General features: G+C 42.2%; 1 protein-coding gene across 8 annotated transcripts in view; it reads right to left on the bottom strand.

Moving 5' to 3' along the window:
* Window positions 1-2,241: 2,241 nt before the first annotated feature.
* The window catches only part of rae1 (ribonucleic acid export 1), a 33,701-nt gene continuing 21,955 nt past the window's right edge, over window positions 2,242-13,987 (bottom strand). For all 8 annotated transcript variants that reach the window (XM_069884760.1, XM_069884759.1, XM_069884754.1 and 5 more), the window contains exons 7-13: window positions 13,908-13,979; window positions 11,252-11,359; window positions 9,705-9,811; window positions 9,540-9,618; window positions 8,158-8,352; window positions 6,374-6,459; window positions 2,242-2,421 (exon numbers count right to left, since the gene is read on the bottom strand). In XM_069884760.1, coding sequence (XP_069740861.1) covers window positions 2,415-2,421; window positions 6,374-6,459; window positions 8,158-8,352; window positions 9,540-9,618; window positions 9,705-9,811; window positions 11,252-11,359; window positions 13,908-13,979 — 654 coding nt within the window. In that variant the 3' untranslated portion in view covers window positions 2,242-2,414. The remainder of the gene's footprint in view (window positions 2,422-6,373; window positions 6,460-8,157; window positions 8,353-9,539; window positions 9,619-9,704; window positions 9,812-11,251; window positions 11,360-13,907; window positions 13,980-13,987) is intronic.

Here is a 13,987-nt window from a genome sequence, read left to right as displayed (position 1 = left end):
CGTACCACCTTAAGCAATCCTTTACTAATCACAGAGCACCTATGGCATAGGAAAGACAAAGTGGTATTAGTGGAAAGAAAAAGGTTGAAAACTACTGATGTCGATGGAGTAGAGGGGAATGATGTTCTGAGTTGCATTCACCACTTTCTCCCGATCTTGAGTAGAACAGGTCCTGTCCCAAGCTATGATGCATCTCGCTGGATGCTTTGATGGTGCACCTGTAGCTGTAGAATGACATGTGGGACATGCTGAACTTGCTTGGTCTTCTAAATAAAGGCTTCTCGACAATGTGGCTGGTCTAGGTCAATCATTGGAAATGTTTGTTCCCAGGATCTTGAAACTATTTATCTCTACTTCTATACCATTGACATGGACAGGGGTGTGAACTCTTCCCCTTCTCCTTAAGGCCAGCTCCTTATTTTTACTGATGTTGAAAGGTTATGATCTCGGCACTAGGCCATGAGACTATCTTTTTTCCTATATTCCTCCCAGGATTTGATACCCTGCTTGTAATTGGGGTGTTGTTGGTGAATTTTAAGATAGAGTTGGATCAGTGTTTAGCTGTACTATTGTGGGTGTGGAGAGAGTATGCGGGAGTGGGGGGGGGGGGGTGTCCATATCCTTGTAGAGTACTGGTGTTGAGTCTTGAACTTGTGTTAGACCATATCTCAGATGCCTTATTTAATCACACCCTTACCCTTCACTGATATCAGTTCACCCAGGACAAATCACTTTTCATCTAGTTAACCCCCCCCCCCCCATTTTTTTCCATAGCTGTTGTAAACCATCCTTTTCTTTATGCTCCCCAATTACTTTAAATAATTCTCCAGAATTAGATCCAGTATAAAAATTTCCTCATTAGGCTGAAAGGGTTGCAAGAATTTTTTCTCTCTCCTTGTCTTTTATACCATTCTCTCATTACATAATAAATGACATTCTCACTTGCATGATTCCATTTTTTGCAATCTTCTGCAAACTGTTTTTCTCCTTCCAGTCATCTAGGAGACGGTGTTGTCCATCCAGTAGTTTAAAAGATTCTCTATGGAATCTGCCTTGTGCAAAAGACATCCTGCATCACTGCTAGAATACTTGCCTTGATCAACACCACCAGTCACACACTTAATCCCTGTCACAGTAGCCAAGAATATATCAGACATTGTAATCTTTCACTCTCTGAACAAAACCTGTTGTTTCCACTATGTTGGATATTTATAATCTTGTGTTACTCCGCCAGCACTCAATTCTATATAGAGTAAATGTTTCAAACTGAAACACAAACATACCCTGCCAAAACAGAGGCTGACAGAATATTCACCTTGCCAACAGCACCTGACCTCAATATCTTAGATCTCTCAAGGTTGTCCTGCAAGTTGAAAGGGTAGTTAAGAAGGCTTATGATATGCTAGGCTTCATTAGTCAGGGGTTGAGTTCAAGAGCTGTGAGGTAATCTTGTTGCTCTACAAAATTCTAGTTAAATCACAATTGGAATATCGTGTTCAGTTCTGGCTGTCTTGTTACAGGAAGGATGTGGAAGCTTTGGAGAGGGTGCAGAGATTTACTAGGATGTTGCCAGAATTGGAGAACATCTTAAGTGTCAGGGTTAACACAGCTACAGTTTTTCCCTTTGGAGTGAAGTGAGAGATGAAAGGTAACTTAAGAGGTCTACAAGATTATGAGAGGTAAACAGTTATTTTCTCTTCCCTCCTCCTGCCCCCCCCTTCCGAGGGGACAGTAGCAGAAGATCTTTGTAGGTGAGAGGAGTAAAATTTAGGGGAAAATTTTTGAAAAAACGGAAATGGGTGTCTGAAATGCATTGCCAAAGGTGATGGCGGAGGCTGTTAAAATAGGAACATGTAAGATTCTTAGGCACATAGATGCAATAAAAAGTTATGGGAATGAGGTAGAGGGATGGTTTAGATGGTTGTGTAGTTTATATAGGTCAGCACAACATCATGGGCCAAAGGGCCTGTACTTTTTGCTGTTATGTTCTATCCTGAGCTTTAGCTTGGGGTTAAACTGTGGAAATGATAGTTAGCAAGCAGTCATGAAAATATTGCCCCCCATCAGCAAAAGCAAATTGGTCAGAGTTGCCAATGTTATAATGCCTTACTGTCTCTTCCAAAGAAGCAGATTCCCTGTACAGCACTCCAGATGACCAGCAATGAATAGTTTGGTGCATAATGAAGTACAAAGTGCAGTTGAATTCTCCCCCCTTAGAATTGTTCACATTTGAATGCAAAATACTTAAATGAAAACTTTATTGAGGGAAAATATGAAACAAGAAAATCTAATACAAGACATGCTGTGGAATCCAGCAAAAGCGACAGAAATAATAAAACAGTTGTAGCTATGGGTTCTCTTGTTAGAATATCCTCCTCTGCCTTTGCTTCCAAAATATCACTAGTGGCAGACGCTCAAATCCTAAACAGAGGAAGAAAACCACACATTACACAAAAAGCTGCAAGCAGTATACTTTTCGGATTCTTCAGGGCTGAGCTTTTCCTGCCAAATGAACACTTCAAGGTTACTTCACTCTATCTCAATGTTCACATTTTTGCTGAAGGAACTTCAGTGCAAGTTTGGCAGGAACTCCAATTAGTTTTGTATATGGCTTAACATTGCCTGAGGGAGATGGCCATATTGAATGGTGGCCAAATGCTTACTGCCCCATATCAGAATTTATTGTCACGATTAAGTCATGAAATTCGATGTTTTCCAGCAGCGTAATCATAGTGTAAACCTTCATATTATGAATCATCATTCAACAATAATATTAAAAAATAGTAGTGCATGAAGTAAGGCAGCGTCTTTGGTTCATTGATCACTCAAGGATCTGATGGCAGCGGGGAAGAAGCTGTCCCTGTGCTGTTAAGTGCTCATCTTTTGGCTCCTGTACCTCCTTCCTGATGGTAGCAGAGTGAAGAGGGATAGCCTGGGTGGTGAGGGTCTGAGGATAGAAGCTGCTTTTTTAAAGACGCCGCTTCATGTAGATGTCCTTGAAATACGGTGCCTCTGGTGTCAAAGATTAAGTTAACAACAGTCTGGAGTTTTTTTTCTTGTCCTAAGATTTGGTACCTCCAACCATCCAGAATGTTCTCCACAGTACATCTGTAGATGTTTTCAAGAGCCTTCGGTGACATACCGACTCTTCTCAGTATGGCCATTTCCTCTCGTGACAAACTACATTATGTTCTCTCCTTCAAAAATCTGATAAAGAATCTTTTGTTTTCTTTCCACAACCTGGTCTACTGACTGACTCCAATACTTTGATTTTACTTGAAATCAAGATTAAAAACACTGCAAAGCTTTTAAAGTATGATAAACACTAATTGGGAGAAAACAATTGGGGAAATAAACAAGTGGCAGGAAGGTCCACTAAGGAGAGTGGTGCATGACGTATAATCCATCCAGTAGAATAAAGAGGGTTAAAGTTTTCAAATAATAAATTCAACAGGTGCAAGTTAAAAAAGTGGCTTTGAATTTTAATATCGTGACAAGTATTCGGTTGATTTGGCTAAACCTGGAGAAATTTCCAACACCATGGAAGGTAGGTTGTTAATGAGCCCCCCGGAAAAGAAATTCCACCACTGACAAAGGTCTCTGGGACAAAGAGTATAGATCAGATCAGGGTCTGATGATGCACTGAGAATGGTTCATTGTACTTACTGTGCACTCTTCAACTCAAGAATAGCTATCACCAACAGCCCGTCTTTTGAAAAGAAAAGCAAGCTATTACAATGGCATCTGACTTTACTAGCCATGTGCTTTAGGCTTTTAGGGTGGGGGGGGGGGAGGGAAAAGAGAGCTTGCCAAGAGAGGCAAACGATCCAGTAACTTGAGAAGGAGCTTCTCAAGATAAAAGTCTCTCTCCACCTTTTTTTGAAGAACTTGCTTCTTGTAGAGATGGTGCCTCACTTGTACTGAGCACCCACTGCTCAGTGTTAGCTGGCAAAGTTCCTGTCCACATATAAACTGCACAAAGGATGCCCAAGTCAAAAGCAGAGTCTTGTATTCAAAACTAATAAGTGTCCAAGGGTTCCCTCCTTACGACTATTATCCATCTCCCTTCAACTTTCACCCACATCCCCACCCAGCTATGCATTGACTGTTAAGCACAGCCCATCTTGTGTGTGCTCTGGCTGAGCAGTGAAGATGTTGTAGATAGAGTTGTGTTGGCACTGAAACACTATTTGTGCTTCACTGTTCCACTGCAAGTTTAAACTAAGCAGCATTGTAGAGCCAACATCTTTAAATCATCTTTGATTGATGCATTTCCACATGGGGAACTACAAGCTTGGGCAGAAATATCAATTATCTCCCATCCTCCACAATGCTGCTCCCTGGTTCCCACAGTGCCACTTTATAGGCAGTGTATCTAGCAGTTTGAAGAAGGATTCCAGAAAAGGTTAGGAAGCAATAATTAAAGAATTAGGGGTGTCAATCAATTGCTGTTACAGGTGCAGATTTTTTAATTTAAATAAATTTAGATATACAGTATGGTAATAGGCCCTTTCAACATTCATGCCTGCACTGCCCCATATTACACCCAATTGACCTATAACCCAGTACGTTTGGAAGGGTGGGAGGAAACTGGAGCACTTGGAGGAAACCCACACAAACATGGGGAGAACGTACAAACAGTGCCAGATTTGAACCCTGGTCCTGATCTTTGGTGCTGTAACAGCGTTGCACTAATCACTATGCTATTTAACAGTGCAATTTCTTTCAAATTTGTGCATTAATTTCATTCCTTTTGAGAAATCTGGTTTCGTACAGAATGATTGTATGATCAACTTTCCCCAGAGTTCCTGGTCCATCTCAGCTTATAGTGTGTTCCAGATGATCTATGAAATTAGGGGGCTTGACGCAAACAGAGATGTTGCACTGGACCAAAACAGATCAATCAATTCCTATTCAGAGCCAAGCAAGGACAACATAATCCAACAAGACCCACTTCTGGCTGGATTGAGTAAACGCCAGCAACTTCATCAAAGGTGTGAAGACAATACAGGGAAGACACAGTGGTGAAGACAGCAGCAGGCTCATGCTCACAGCTGCTACAGGATGGAGAACGCTGATAAAAATAAAAATCAGCTCTTGCTCAGGCAAGGAAATGGCTTGAGATTCAAGTTCCTCCGCACCAACTGGGCCTTTTTCAGGTAAGGTGTGGGCTTTTGGATGCGACTTGAATTAAATGCCCCTTGGCACTATTTTGAAGAGGAAAGTTCCTCTGGGTAATGGTCATCCGCTGCACTGTTCCACCAGTCTGGGTTACATCCTGACCTTGGGTGCTGCGTGCAGATGCACATTTCCATCGCTGCTCCTGCTTTTCCCAGGTCCAAGAGACATGATGGGAGGGTTAAATGACTGCTGAAAATAGCCTCTAGAGGAGGTGAGCAGTAGAATTAAGGGGCAATTAATGGGCAATTAAGAGAGAATATAAGGAAGAAGACGACTTTTTAAAAATGCTTTATCAGCTGGCAGATTCAATGGGCCAAATGGCCTCCTTCCATGTATGAAATTAGCAAAACATGGTTGTGAAACTCTCCATAGTGCAGCCACATTACTCAGCACTGTTTAAAGCTAAGCAGCCTCTTCAATGATACTCTCCAGTTAAAGAATGCATTCACTTGACATTCAAAAACTAAGCACTCCTCACCATGAGCATCTCAGGATTTTACCACAATGACCAAAAATACTTGTTAACTGCAGAAATGCTAAAATGCCACAACTAAGAACAGATGGGAGGCTCTGTATTTAGTGATAAAAACCCAAATCTTAATTCTCCAGTAATTATCACTACAAATATTGCCTTGATATGAAGGCAAATGAAAACCCCTTGGGGGCCAAATGCAAGAATTAGATCCACGTCATCATCGATTCACATTTATTTAAAGTTGTCAGTTCTGACAGACCTTGGGGTTCAAAGTGAATTTTAAATTTCCCATGAGGCATCAGCCAAGAAACAATTGCTTGCTTTCAAAAGGACAAGGTAACATGTGATACATATGTAAATAAGATGGGGCTTGAGATCTAATGTAAGGGACTCTTGGAATCTGAGAGGGGTAATAGTATATCTAGTCTGATGGGCTTCTGAGGCCACATGCCTATCCCCGTTTGCATTTCATAGAGTGACAATGTACAGTTGAAACCAATATGGAAAGTAAAACTATTAGCATTTCCACCATGCCAAAGTTCAAATACTTTAAGAGCAAATACTGCAAGATAAAAACGACAGCAAATAAATGTGGAATCCCACTATTAGTGACACAACCTCAGCTGCCCCCTCCATTACCAATCTCAGAGGAAACAGTCCACAGGTTGAGAAAACACTGGGACGATTGGCATACGCAAGTCCTTCTTTGCTACTCACCCTTTCTTGTTCCTGGGCTTCAGCTCCTCTGCAGCATTACGGAGGAAGATATAATTTTTCTTCTGTGGGTTAAAATATTCATGACCCTGAAAAATAAAATTGTTTTGGAAACAGATTAGTCATTTCAAATAATACTGCAAAGACTGAGTGAAAGCAGTTTGGGCCCCATGCGTCTGATATTCATTTCATCGCTGTTAACCCCTTTTCTAGTATCATTAAAAGCAAGATTCAGGTATTGGCCCTCTATCAAGTGTCAATCATAACTCAATGTAGGATGTCGACTTGGGAGTCAAAGTTTGTGGGGTCAAGTCCAGCACTAGAAACCCAAGTACCAAAATGCCAGCAAAGCTGTTCTGGACTGTCAGAAATGATGCTTTCCACAAGAGCCATTAAGTAGACATCATGTTTGTCTTCTCGAATGGCTGAACAAGATTTATTGGAGCAAGGAAGTTAATGCTGGCGACATGGGTAACATTTTTCTCTCAACCAGCATCACTAAAGCAGGTCAACTAGGTTTGTCAAATGTTGCTTGAGGGACCCATCACAAACAAAACAACTGCTCAAGTTGCTTTCAAAAGTGACTCTGCTTGAGATGTGAAACAAGAAAGTCAGCAGACACTGTGATTGTAGTTAATACTCAGAAGCGCTGGAGGAACCAGCAGGTCCTGCAGCGTCAATGGAAGGCAAAGATATCAGGCCCTGATTGATGGTTATACATCTTTGCCTCCCATGAACGCTGCAGAACCTGCTGAGTTTTTCCAGCACTTTTGTGTTATCCATGTTAATACTTGTGTTAATACTTCTAGTACTATTTGCAAACCAGAGACTATGTAAACATTGCTCCACCTAGCCATTAAACAATGTCATCACATATTAAGTCAAGGTACTGACAATCTCCACCACAAGAGGACAGTTAACCATCTCTGGATTACTTTTGTGGCTCCCTTACATTTAACATAAAAGTTGAGAAAGGAGAACCTCGGGTTAAATAACCCGACTGAATAATTTTTTGATGAGATAGAAGTTGATGAAGGAAATTCATTCCCCATCCTGTTACTGTTTTTCTGGGGGTGGGGGGGGTGGCTTGGGAGGAGGGGGGGGAGAAAAAGTCACTGTAAATGTGTGAAAAAGAAAAAGTGTATATCATGGCTAATGTGATTTATGGTCTGAAAAATAAAAAATTAAAAAAAAAAAAGAACTGGTCCACAAGTCTTACATTGGGATAAGGTATTTTTTGATGGCATGAGATAGGGACTTGCAAAGATGAACTGGGAGAAGATGTTTTCAGGTAAAGGGGCATCTAACAAGTAGGAGGCTTTCAAGAGATAGGGAGTGATTAGGGAAAGAATGTTCCAGTCCTACTGTGCACATAGAACAAGAGATGAATATAAAATCTTGGGTGAAACATGTTGTGACTGTAGTAAAACATACAGTAAATGCTGGAAGAACTCAGCCAGTCTTGCAGCGCCAATGGAAGGTAAAGATATATTGCCAATGTTTCGGGCCTGAGCCCTTCTTCAAGGTATAAGAAAAAAGCAGGCAGGAATGGATACTGTGAGACTGGCTGTGGACCACCAGCATTTACAATATGTCCTTGGCCCAGACTGTTCTCAACCATTAATACAATTTTGACAAGCAACTTGCTCTGGACCAAGATCAGAGGTTTCTGAAGCCTATTCACTCCACTTAACTGGAGTCTGCTGTCTTCAGTGCTGGCCCAAGAGTTTTACAGGCTCACTCAGTGAAAGGCTCCATCTCACTGAGGACAGGACCTTTGTACTTACTTTTGACCAGTCGTAACTTGATGAATATGCAAAGATGTTCCCATTATTGTTGAAACAGCAGGCAGCAATTTGCTGGTCAAGCTGCTCCGACGTTTTCAGTTTTGTGCGAGCATCTTTGTCCCAAAAACTGAACCTGCCATCGGATCCTACAGTGGCGAGAGTGCCATGTATTGGATGGAATGCAATTCCATTCACCTGGGAGGGAGGGGAAGAGGAGTTACATGCAACTTAGAATACCCAACATCAGATTATGAGCAAACTGATGATAACTTATTTCTTGAACTTTTGTTATAGAAGTGATTTCTAAATATGAAGGCAGTTCAGGATATCACTGGGCTCATATTGTTGAATAGAAATCCAAATATGGATAATTTCCGAATAGTAAAGCAAAATTTCACAAACATTGCCACATGACACCAAAGTGCAAGTGAACTTTAACCCTTCAGTATATTTGAAGATTTGGTGAGGCAAGGAACCCACAGAGGCTGTGGGCTGTTGAAGACTGCAGTCAGGGAACTTGTGCCAGGCTGCAAACTGCTGGGGACTGGCTTGTAAGCTGGCTGAAGGAGTACCAGCTATTGGATCCAGGATGTGAGGGGGTGCCGAAGGCACTGAAAGGTTCCTAATCACGTCAGAGGTTCAGATCTGGAGCTCGGGGGCTGCGTAAGTACAGGAGGCTTATCTATGGACACTCGGTTACTCGGATGGGGGAGGGGGGGAAATACTCTTTTGCTTATTTTCTCTGACTGTAAGAGGTGCTTTAGGCAATTTTTGCTGATGGCGAATCGGTCTGTCTTACAGGAGGCAAAAGCAATCCTGACACTTTTGTGACATGACAATAAATATGATCTTGAAGTGGTGCAAGTTAAGGTACAGGTACCAACATCTCAGCTAAGCACATTGCACAGAATTGTAGATGGGAAGTAGGCAGCCTCACTGTAGACTGGTCTCGAGTTAATAAAAGCCCAGATTAATTTCTGTAGTCAATTACTCTTATTACATCATGGGCGTGAAAATGGGCCATTACAACTCTGAAGTGAACTTATCGATGGAAACTCAACACCAGGTCAACCACAAGATCATGAAGTTCCTGATTCAGACAATTTCCTGGGAATTGCCAAGGTGGGCGATTTCTGAGTTTATAATGGGGCTGAAAAATATAGATTTAATTTTCCCCCATATTTAGTCTCAGGAAAATTCTACTTATTCATTATTTTATGTCAGATAGGTTGACAAAATGAAAAGCACAATTAGTGGAGCACTGATAACAGTGGTATAACATCAAGTGCCCCTATTCACCTTAGATTAGCTTTCTTCTCAGCTGACAACCTCAATGAACAGGTTCGTAAAAAAAATAATTGAACAAATAGTACATTACTCACAGCGTAAATATCTTGAGGCCCAGATGTGTTAGTCGTTCCATTAGATCTATGGCATTTGAAAGTGAAATTGTCTTTTGCCCTAATTGAAAAAAAATGAAAAATTGACAGTTATTAAGCAGATATTAGCACACCAAGAGGAAATAGTGAAAGAGCAAAATCACTTACGGGTTGGGAGGATTTATATAATGAATGGCTACTCGTCCTTCAATGCTTCCAAGTGCAAATCCCGTGGGCTTGTTCTGTTTGTCTTTGAAGATGGCCACACATCGATGCTGAAAAAGTATCGGTGCATAGACGTAATTTGAATTAAGAGCTCAGAGTACTGGGGTAGGGGAAAGAGCATTTGAGGGATCCTGGACATAACCTTCCTCCATTAAACTTCCCGTTACTCAAGCTGATTCAACAAAAGTTTGGGCTCAGAACCAACCATAACTAAATTTTTAAAGTTAAATTTTTAAATTTAGACATTAGCATGGTAACAGGCCATTTCAGCCCTACGAGTCCGTGCCGCCCAATATACACCCCATTAACCTACATCCCTGGTATGTTTTTGAACAGTGGGATGAAACTGGAGTCCCCACAGAAAACCCCCCAGACATGGGGAGAATGTACAAACTCCTTAAACAGCATGGGATTCAAACCTAGGTCCAGATCGCTGGCACTGTAAAGGCATTATGCTAACCTCAACGCCAACTGTGCCACCTAACCTGAACTCAACTGTGCACATTAACAAAATATTTGATCACAGAATATTACCAGGCAGGTTATTACAGTAAAATCCCCGTTAGCTGGAATTCAAGTTACTGGCAGTCTTAAGCAACAGATAAAAATAAATCGTGGAATAAGTTAAAATTTTTTTTTTAATTTTTAAATTGGCTGCTCCTAGTGGTTAATTCACCAATCAAGCAACACTCAATCTCAAGCAAATGGAAAATTCACTTATCCGGCATCAACCAATCCCATATGTGCTGGTTACTGGGGTATACAGTATATACCTAACCAATTAGTAAATGGAAAAACATTCTGAGTACATAAGTGCACTCACATAAAACATTTTGCAATAGCTTCAACTGAATTTCCACCAATTTAAAATTCTTCTAAGGGACACTTTATAGATTTACATATATCCATATTTAAGGGCATGAAAAAGATCCAAAGTCAAACTCTGGAGAGAAAACTTGCAATTAAATACACTTCACAGCCTCAGGATGTCCAACAGCACAAAAAGATCAATAAGTACTTTTTGAAATCTAACGACAAAGTTATACCAAAATACAGCAAGTTAATTTGTGCACAGCAAGCGTTCTGAGCAAATATAAAAACAAGCAGACACAAGGCTAGGCACAACAGCCAATGGTCCTGCATCTTCTTCAGTAGCATCGTGCAATTGCTCCCATCCTAATAGGAGGACAACCAGGCATCCGATTAACATCTGATCTGAGACAAAGTATCTTCAGTGGTCCAACACTTCTTTAGTGTGGCCATATCTCAAATATGGTTCAAATTTTCTGACTCGTGTGGAATACAAATTATAAATATTGTAAATGGTTAACAAAAAACCCCACTGTACATGTAAAGACAAGGCAACACTTAACAACTTCTATAAAGCAAGTGCACAAAGTGAGCATGCACCCAGACATGTCCAGATTAATACATACAATACCATGGATCCTTCTATGGGCATTGCTCTCTCTCTGTTGCTGCCACTATACCTGGTGCTTGAGGGGAGAGTCTATCCTCTTGAATTCTGATGGCTGGTTCTCAAGCTGGTAGACTATTAGTCCCCTTTCTGCTGTGGCAACCACAGCCATGGGATACAACTGTCAATTAAAATACAGAGAAAGAACATCAGACCACATGTGTAATCTCCCAAATTGTTAAGTCCTTCCTGGATTGAAGACATACAAAGTGACCATGCATCACCACTGCAAAGCCTTAAATGCTACAAGGCTACCTCAGAAAGAACGTTTGGAACAAAGTTATGTAGTAGTCCTTAGAAGACAGCATCAAAATCCTTCAACCCCCACCATTATACTGTGCAACAGAAAGATAACTGGGGTTGCTAGAGGTCAATTATCTCAGCTGGAGTTCTTCAGTTTTCTTTACCCATTCATCTTCAGACATGTCCATGACCTTCTTTCCATCAGAGTCAAAACTGCTGATGCTCATTGTTGATTAAACAATGTCCAATTGCATTGAAGCAGTCCATGCCTACACACTACAGGACCTGACAACATTCAGCCACAGACTGACAAGTAGGAAGTAACATTCTCAAACTCAACTTTATAAATCATTCGATTGCATCAGTACAATGTGATGTAACACCATTCTCTGGTCCACGGTGCAAAACCATGCAAACACACAGATAGACACAACACACAAAGATAGATGATACATATACAGTCACAGGGAGCAGATTCAGCAATTCAACAGTCATTCAGCAGGTCTCACTGCCCATGGGAAGAAGCTGTTCTTCAGCCTGGTGCTTCTAGCTCAAATACCCGTTATCTGTTTCCTGATGGGAGTGCCTGGAAGATGCTGCATGCAAGATGGATGGGGGTGGTGGGGGGATGAAGAAAAAGGCAAGAGAGAGAGACTCCCATTATCCTCTCTGCCGCTTTTAAAGTCCTATGGATTGACCTTTGATCCGATGCTCTACAGCAACTGTATCACCCTGTGATGCAGCAGGGTTGATGCTCTCGATTGAGCTCCTGTAGAAAGTTGACAGTCTTGTGGCTGAAAGCCTTGACCGTCTCAGCCTACTAAGGCAGTGCAGTCGCTGTTGCACCTTCTTGCCAAGTGAAGAGATGTTGTGTCCAGCATAGGTCATTTCTTAAGTGGTCTCCAAGGAACTTGGTGCTCTCCACTATACATTAATAACTCGGTAATGGAAAGAGTGGAAGATGGTCGTCCCTGGTCCTCCTGAGATCCACAATCATCTCCTTGTCCAAGTTGATTCAGGTTGTTATTTTCACACTATTTCATGAGATTTTCCACCTTTTCTCTGTATTGTGACTCACAGTTGTTACTGCAAACGATGGCACTGTTGGAGCTGGATCTGGCTTTGCAGTCGTTGTTCAGTAGCATAAACAGAAGCAGGTTGAACACACAGGCCTGAGGTACGCCAGTGCTCAGTGAGACGGTGCTCGACCTTCTGCTGCCATCCCAGACAGACTGTGGTCTTTCCAAAATCCAGTTACAGAGAGGGGTGTGAAGTCCCAGCGAGGACAGCTTCTCCACCAGCATCTGATTGCACAACATCGAGATGAAGTCGATGAACAGTAGCCTGGCAGGTGGGTCACAACAAGATGAAGGAACAAAGCTGTAGCTTTGCCAATGGAACGGTTCCATCTGTAGGCAAACTGAAATTGGCCCAGTGACCCTGGAAGTGACTTTGATACAATCCATCACCAGACATTCGAAGCATTTCACAATGGTGGAGGTTACTGCCACTGGGTGGAACAGGTACATGATCCTTTATCCAGAACTCTTGGGAGAGAGTGTGTTCCGAATTTTGAAAAGCAGATTTAAGCCCACCCGAATTATGCTGCTGTATCCCACTCCCCCCGACTCACGCTGCTAGCTTCTCCCCCTCCCCCCCGATGCTGACCCCTCCCCGACTCACGCTGCCAGCCCCTCCCCCTCCCCCCGACGCGCTGCCGGCCCCTCCCCCTGACTCGTGCTGCCGGCCCCTCCCCCTCCCCCGACTCGCACTACTGGCCCTTCCCCCTCCCCCCGACTCACGCTACCGGCCCTTCCCCCTCCCCCCGACTCACGCTACCGGCCCTTCCCCCTCCACCCGACTCGCGCTGCCGGCCCCTCCCCCTCCCAGGTTGGATTATGTGAAGAATAAACCATGTTGTATACAGTAATGTACTGTATACCAACATGCAAACTTTTCATCTAGTGACCACAAATCCAGCCACCAATCCTAACGTCGAAGTTTTAAATTCTACTGGGTGGATTCATGTGAGGGCGCTTCGACTTTCTACCGACGTTATACGGTTTCTGTCGTGCAATAACTGTGGTATTCACTGGAACAAGAACATTTATGGTGGCAGGAGTTTTCAGCTCATACCTTGTTGGCTGACTAAATCCTCCCCTAATTCACCAAGGAAAGAACCCAGACATTCTTTATTAGAATGTTCTAGTTGGGTTTAATCGCTATCCTGTCCGGAACAAATTATAACAATTCAAAGAGCTAGCATGAGTGAGGAGGATTAAAGTTTTCTTTCCAAGAGGAGTACAAGCAGATCAGCAGTAATAGTTCAAGGCAACAGTTTATGAATAATTCAATAAATACTGGTGCATTAGCAACACCCAATCCTGTAAATAAAATGTAAAGTTATCGCAAGTTTATCCACTTACCACATCAGCACAGTAACACCTTTCAGGCAACTGCAATGTCAACATCGGGTTTGGAGAACGTGTGTCCCAGAACTGAAATA

Source organism: Narcine bancroftii, chromosome 6 (assembly GCF_036971445.1).
Source record: "Narcine bancroftii isolate sNarBan1 chromosome 6, sNarBan1.hap1, whole genome shotgun sequence".
NCBI classification, from domain to species: domain Eukaryota; kingdom Metazoa; phylum Chordata; class Chondrichthyes; order Torpediniformes; family Narcinidae; genus Narcine; species Narcine bancroftii.
The sequence above is the reverse complement of the archived record's forward strand: the minus strand, read 5'-3'. Positions and strand labels throughout refer to the sequence as shown.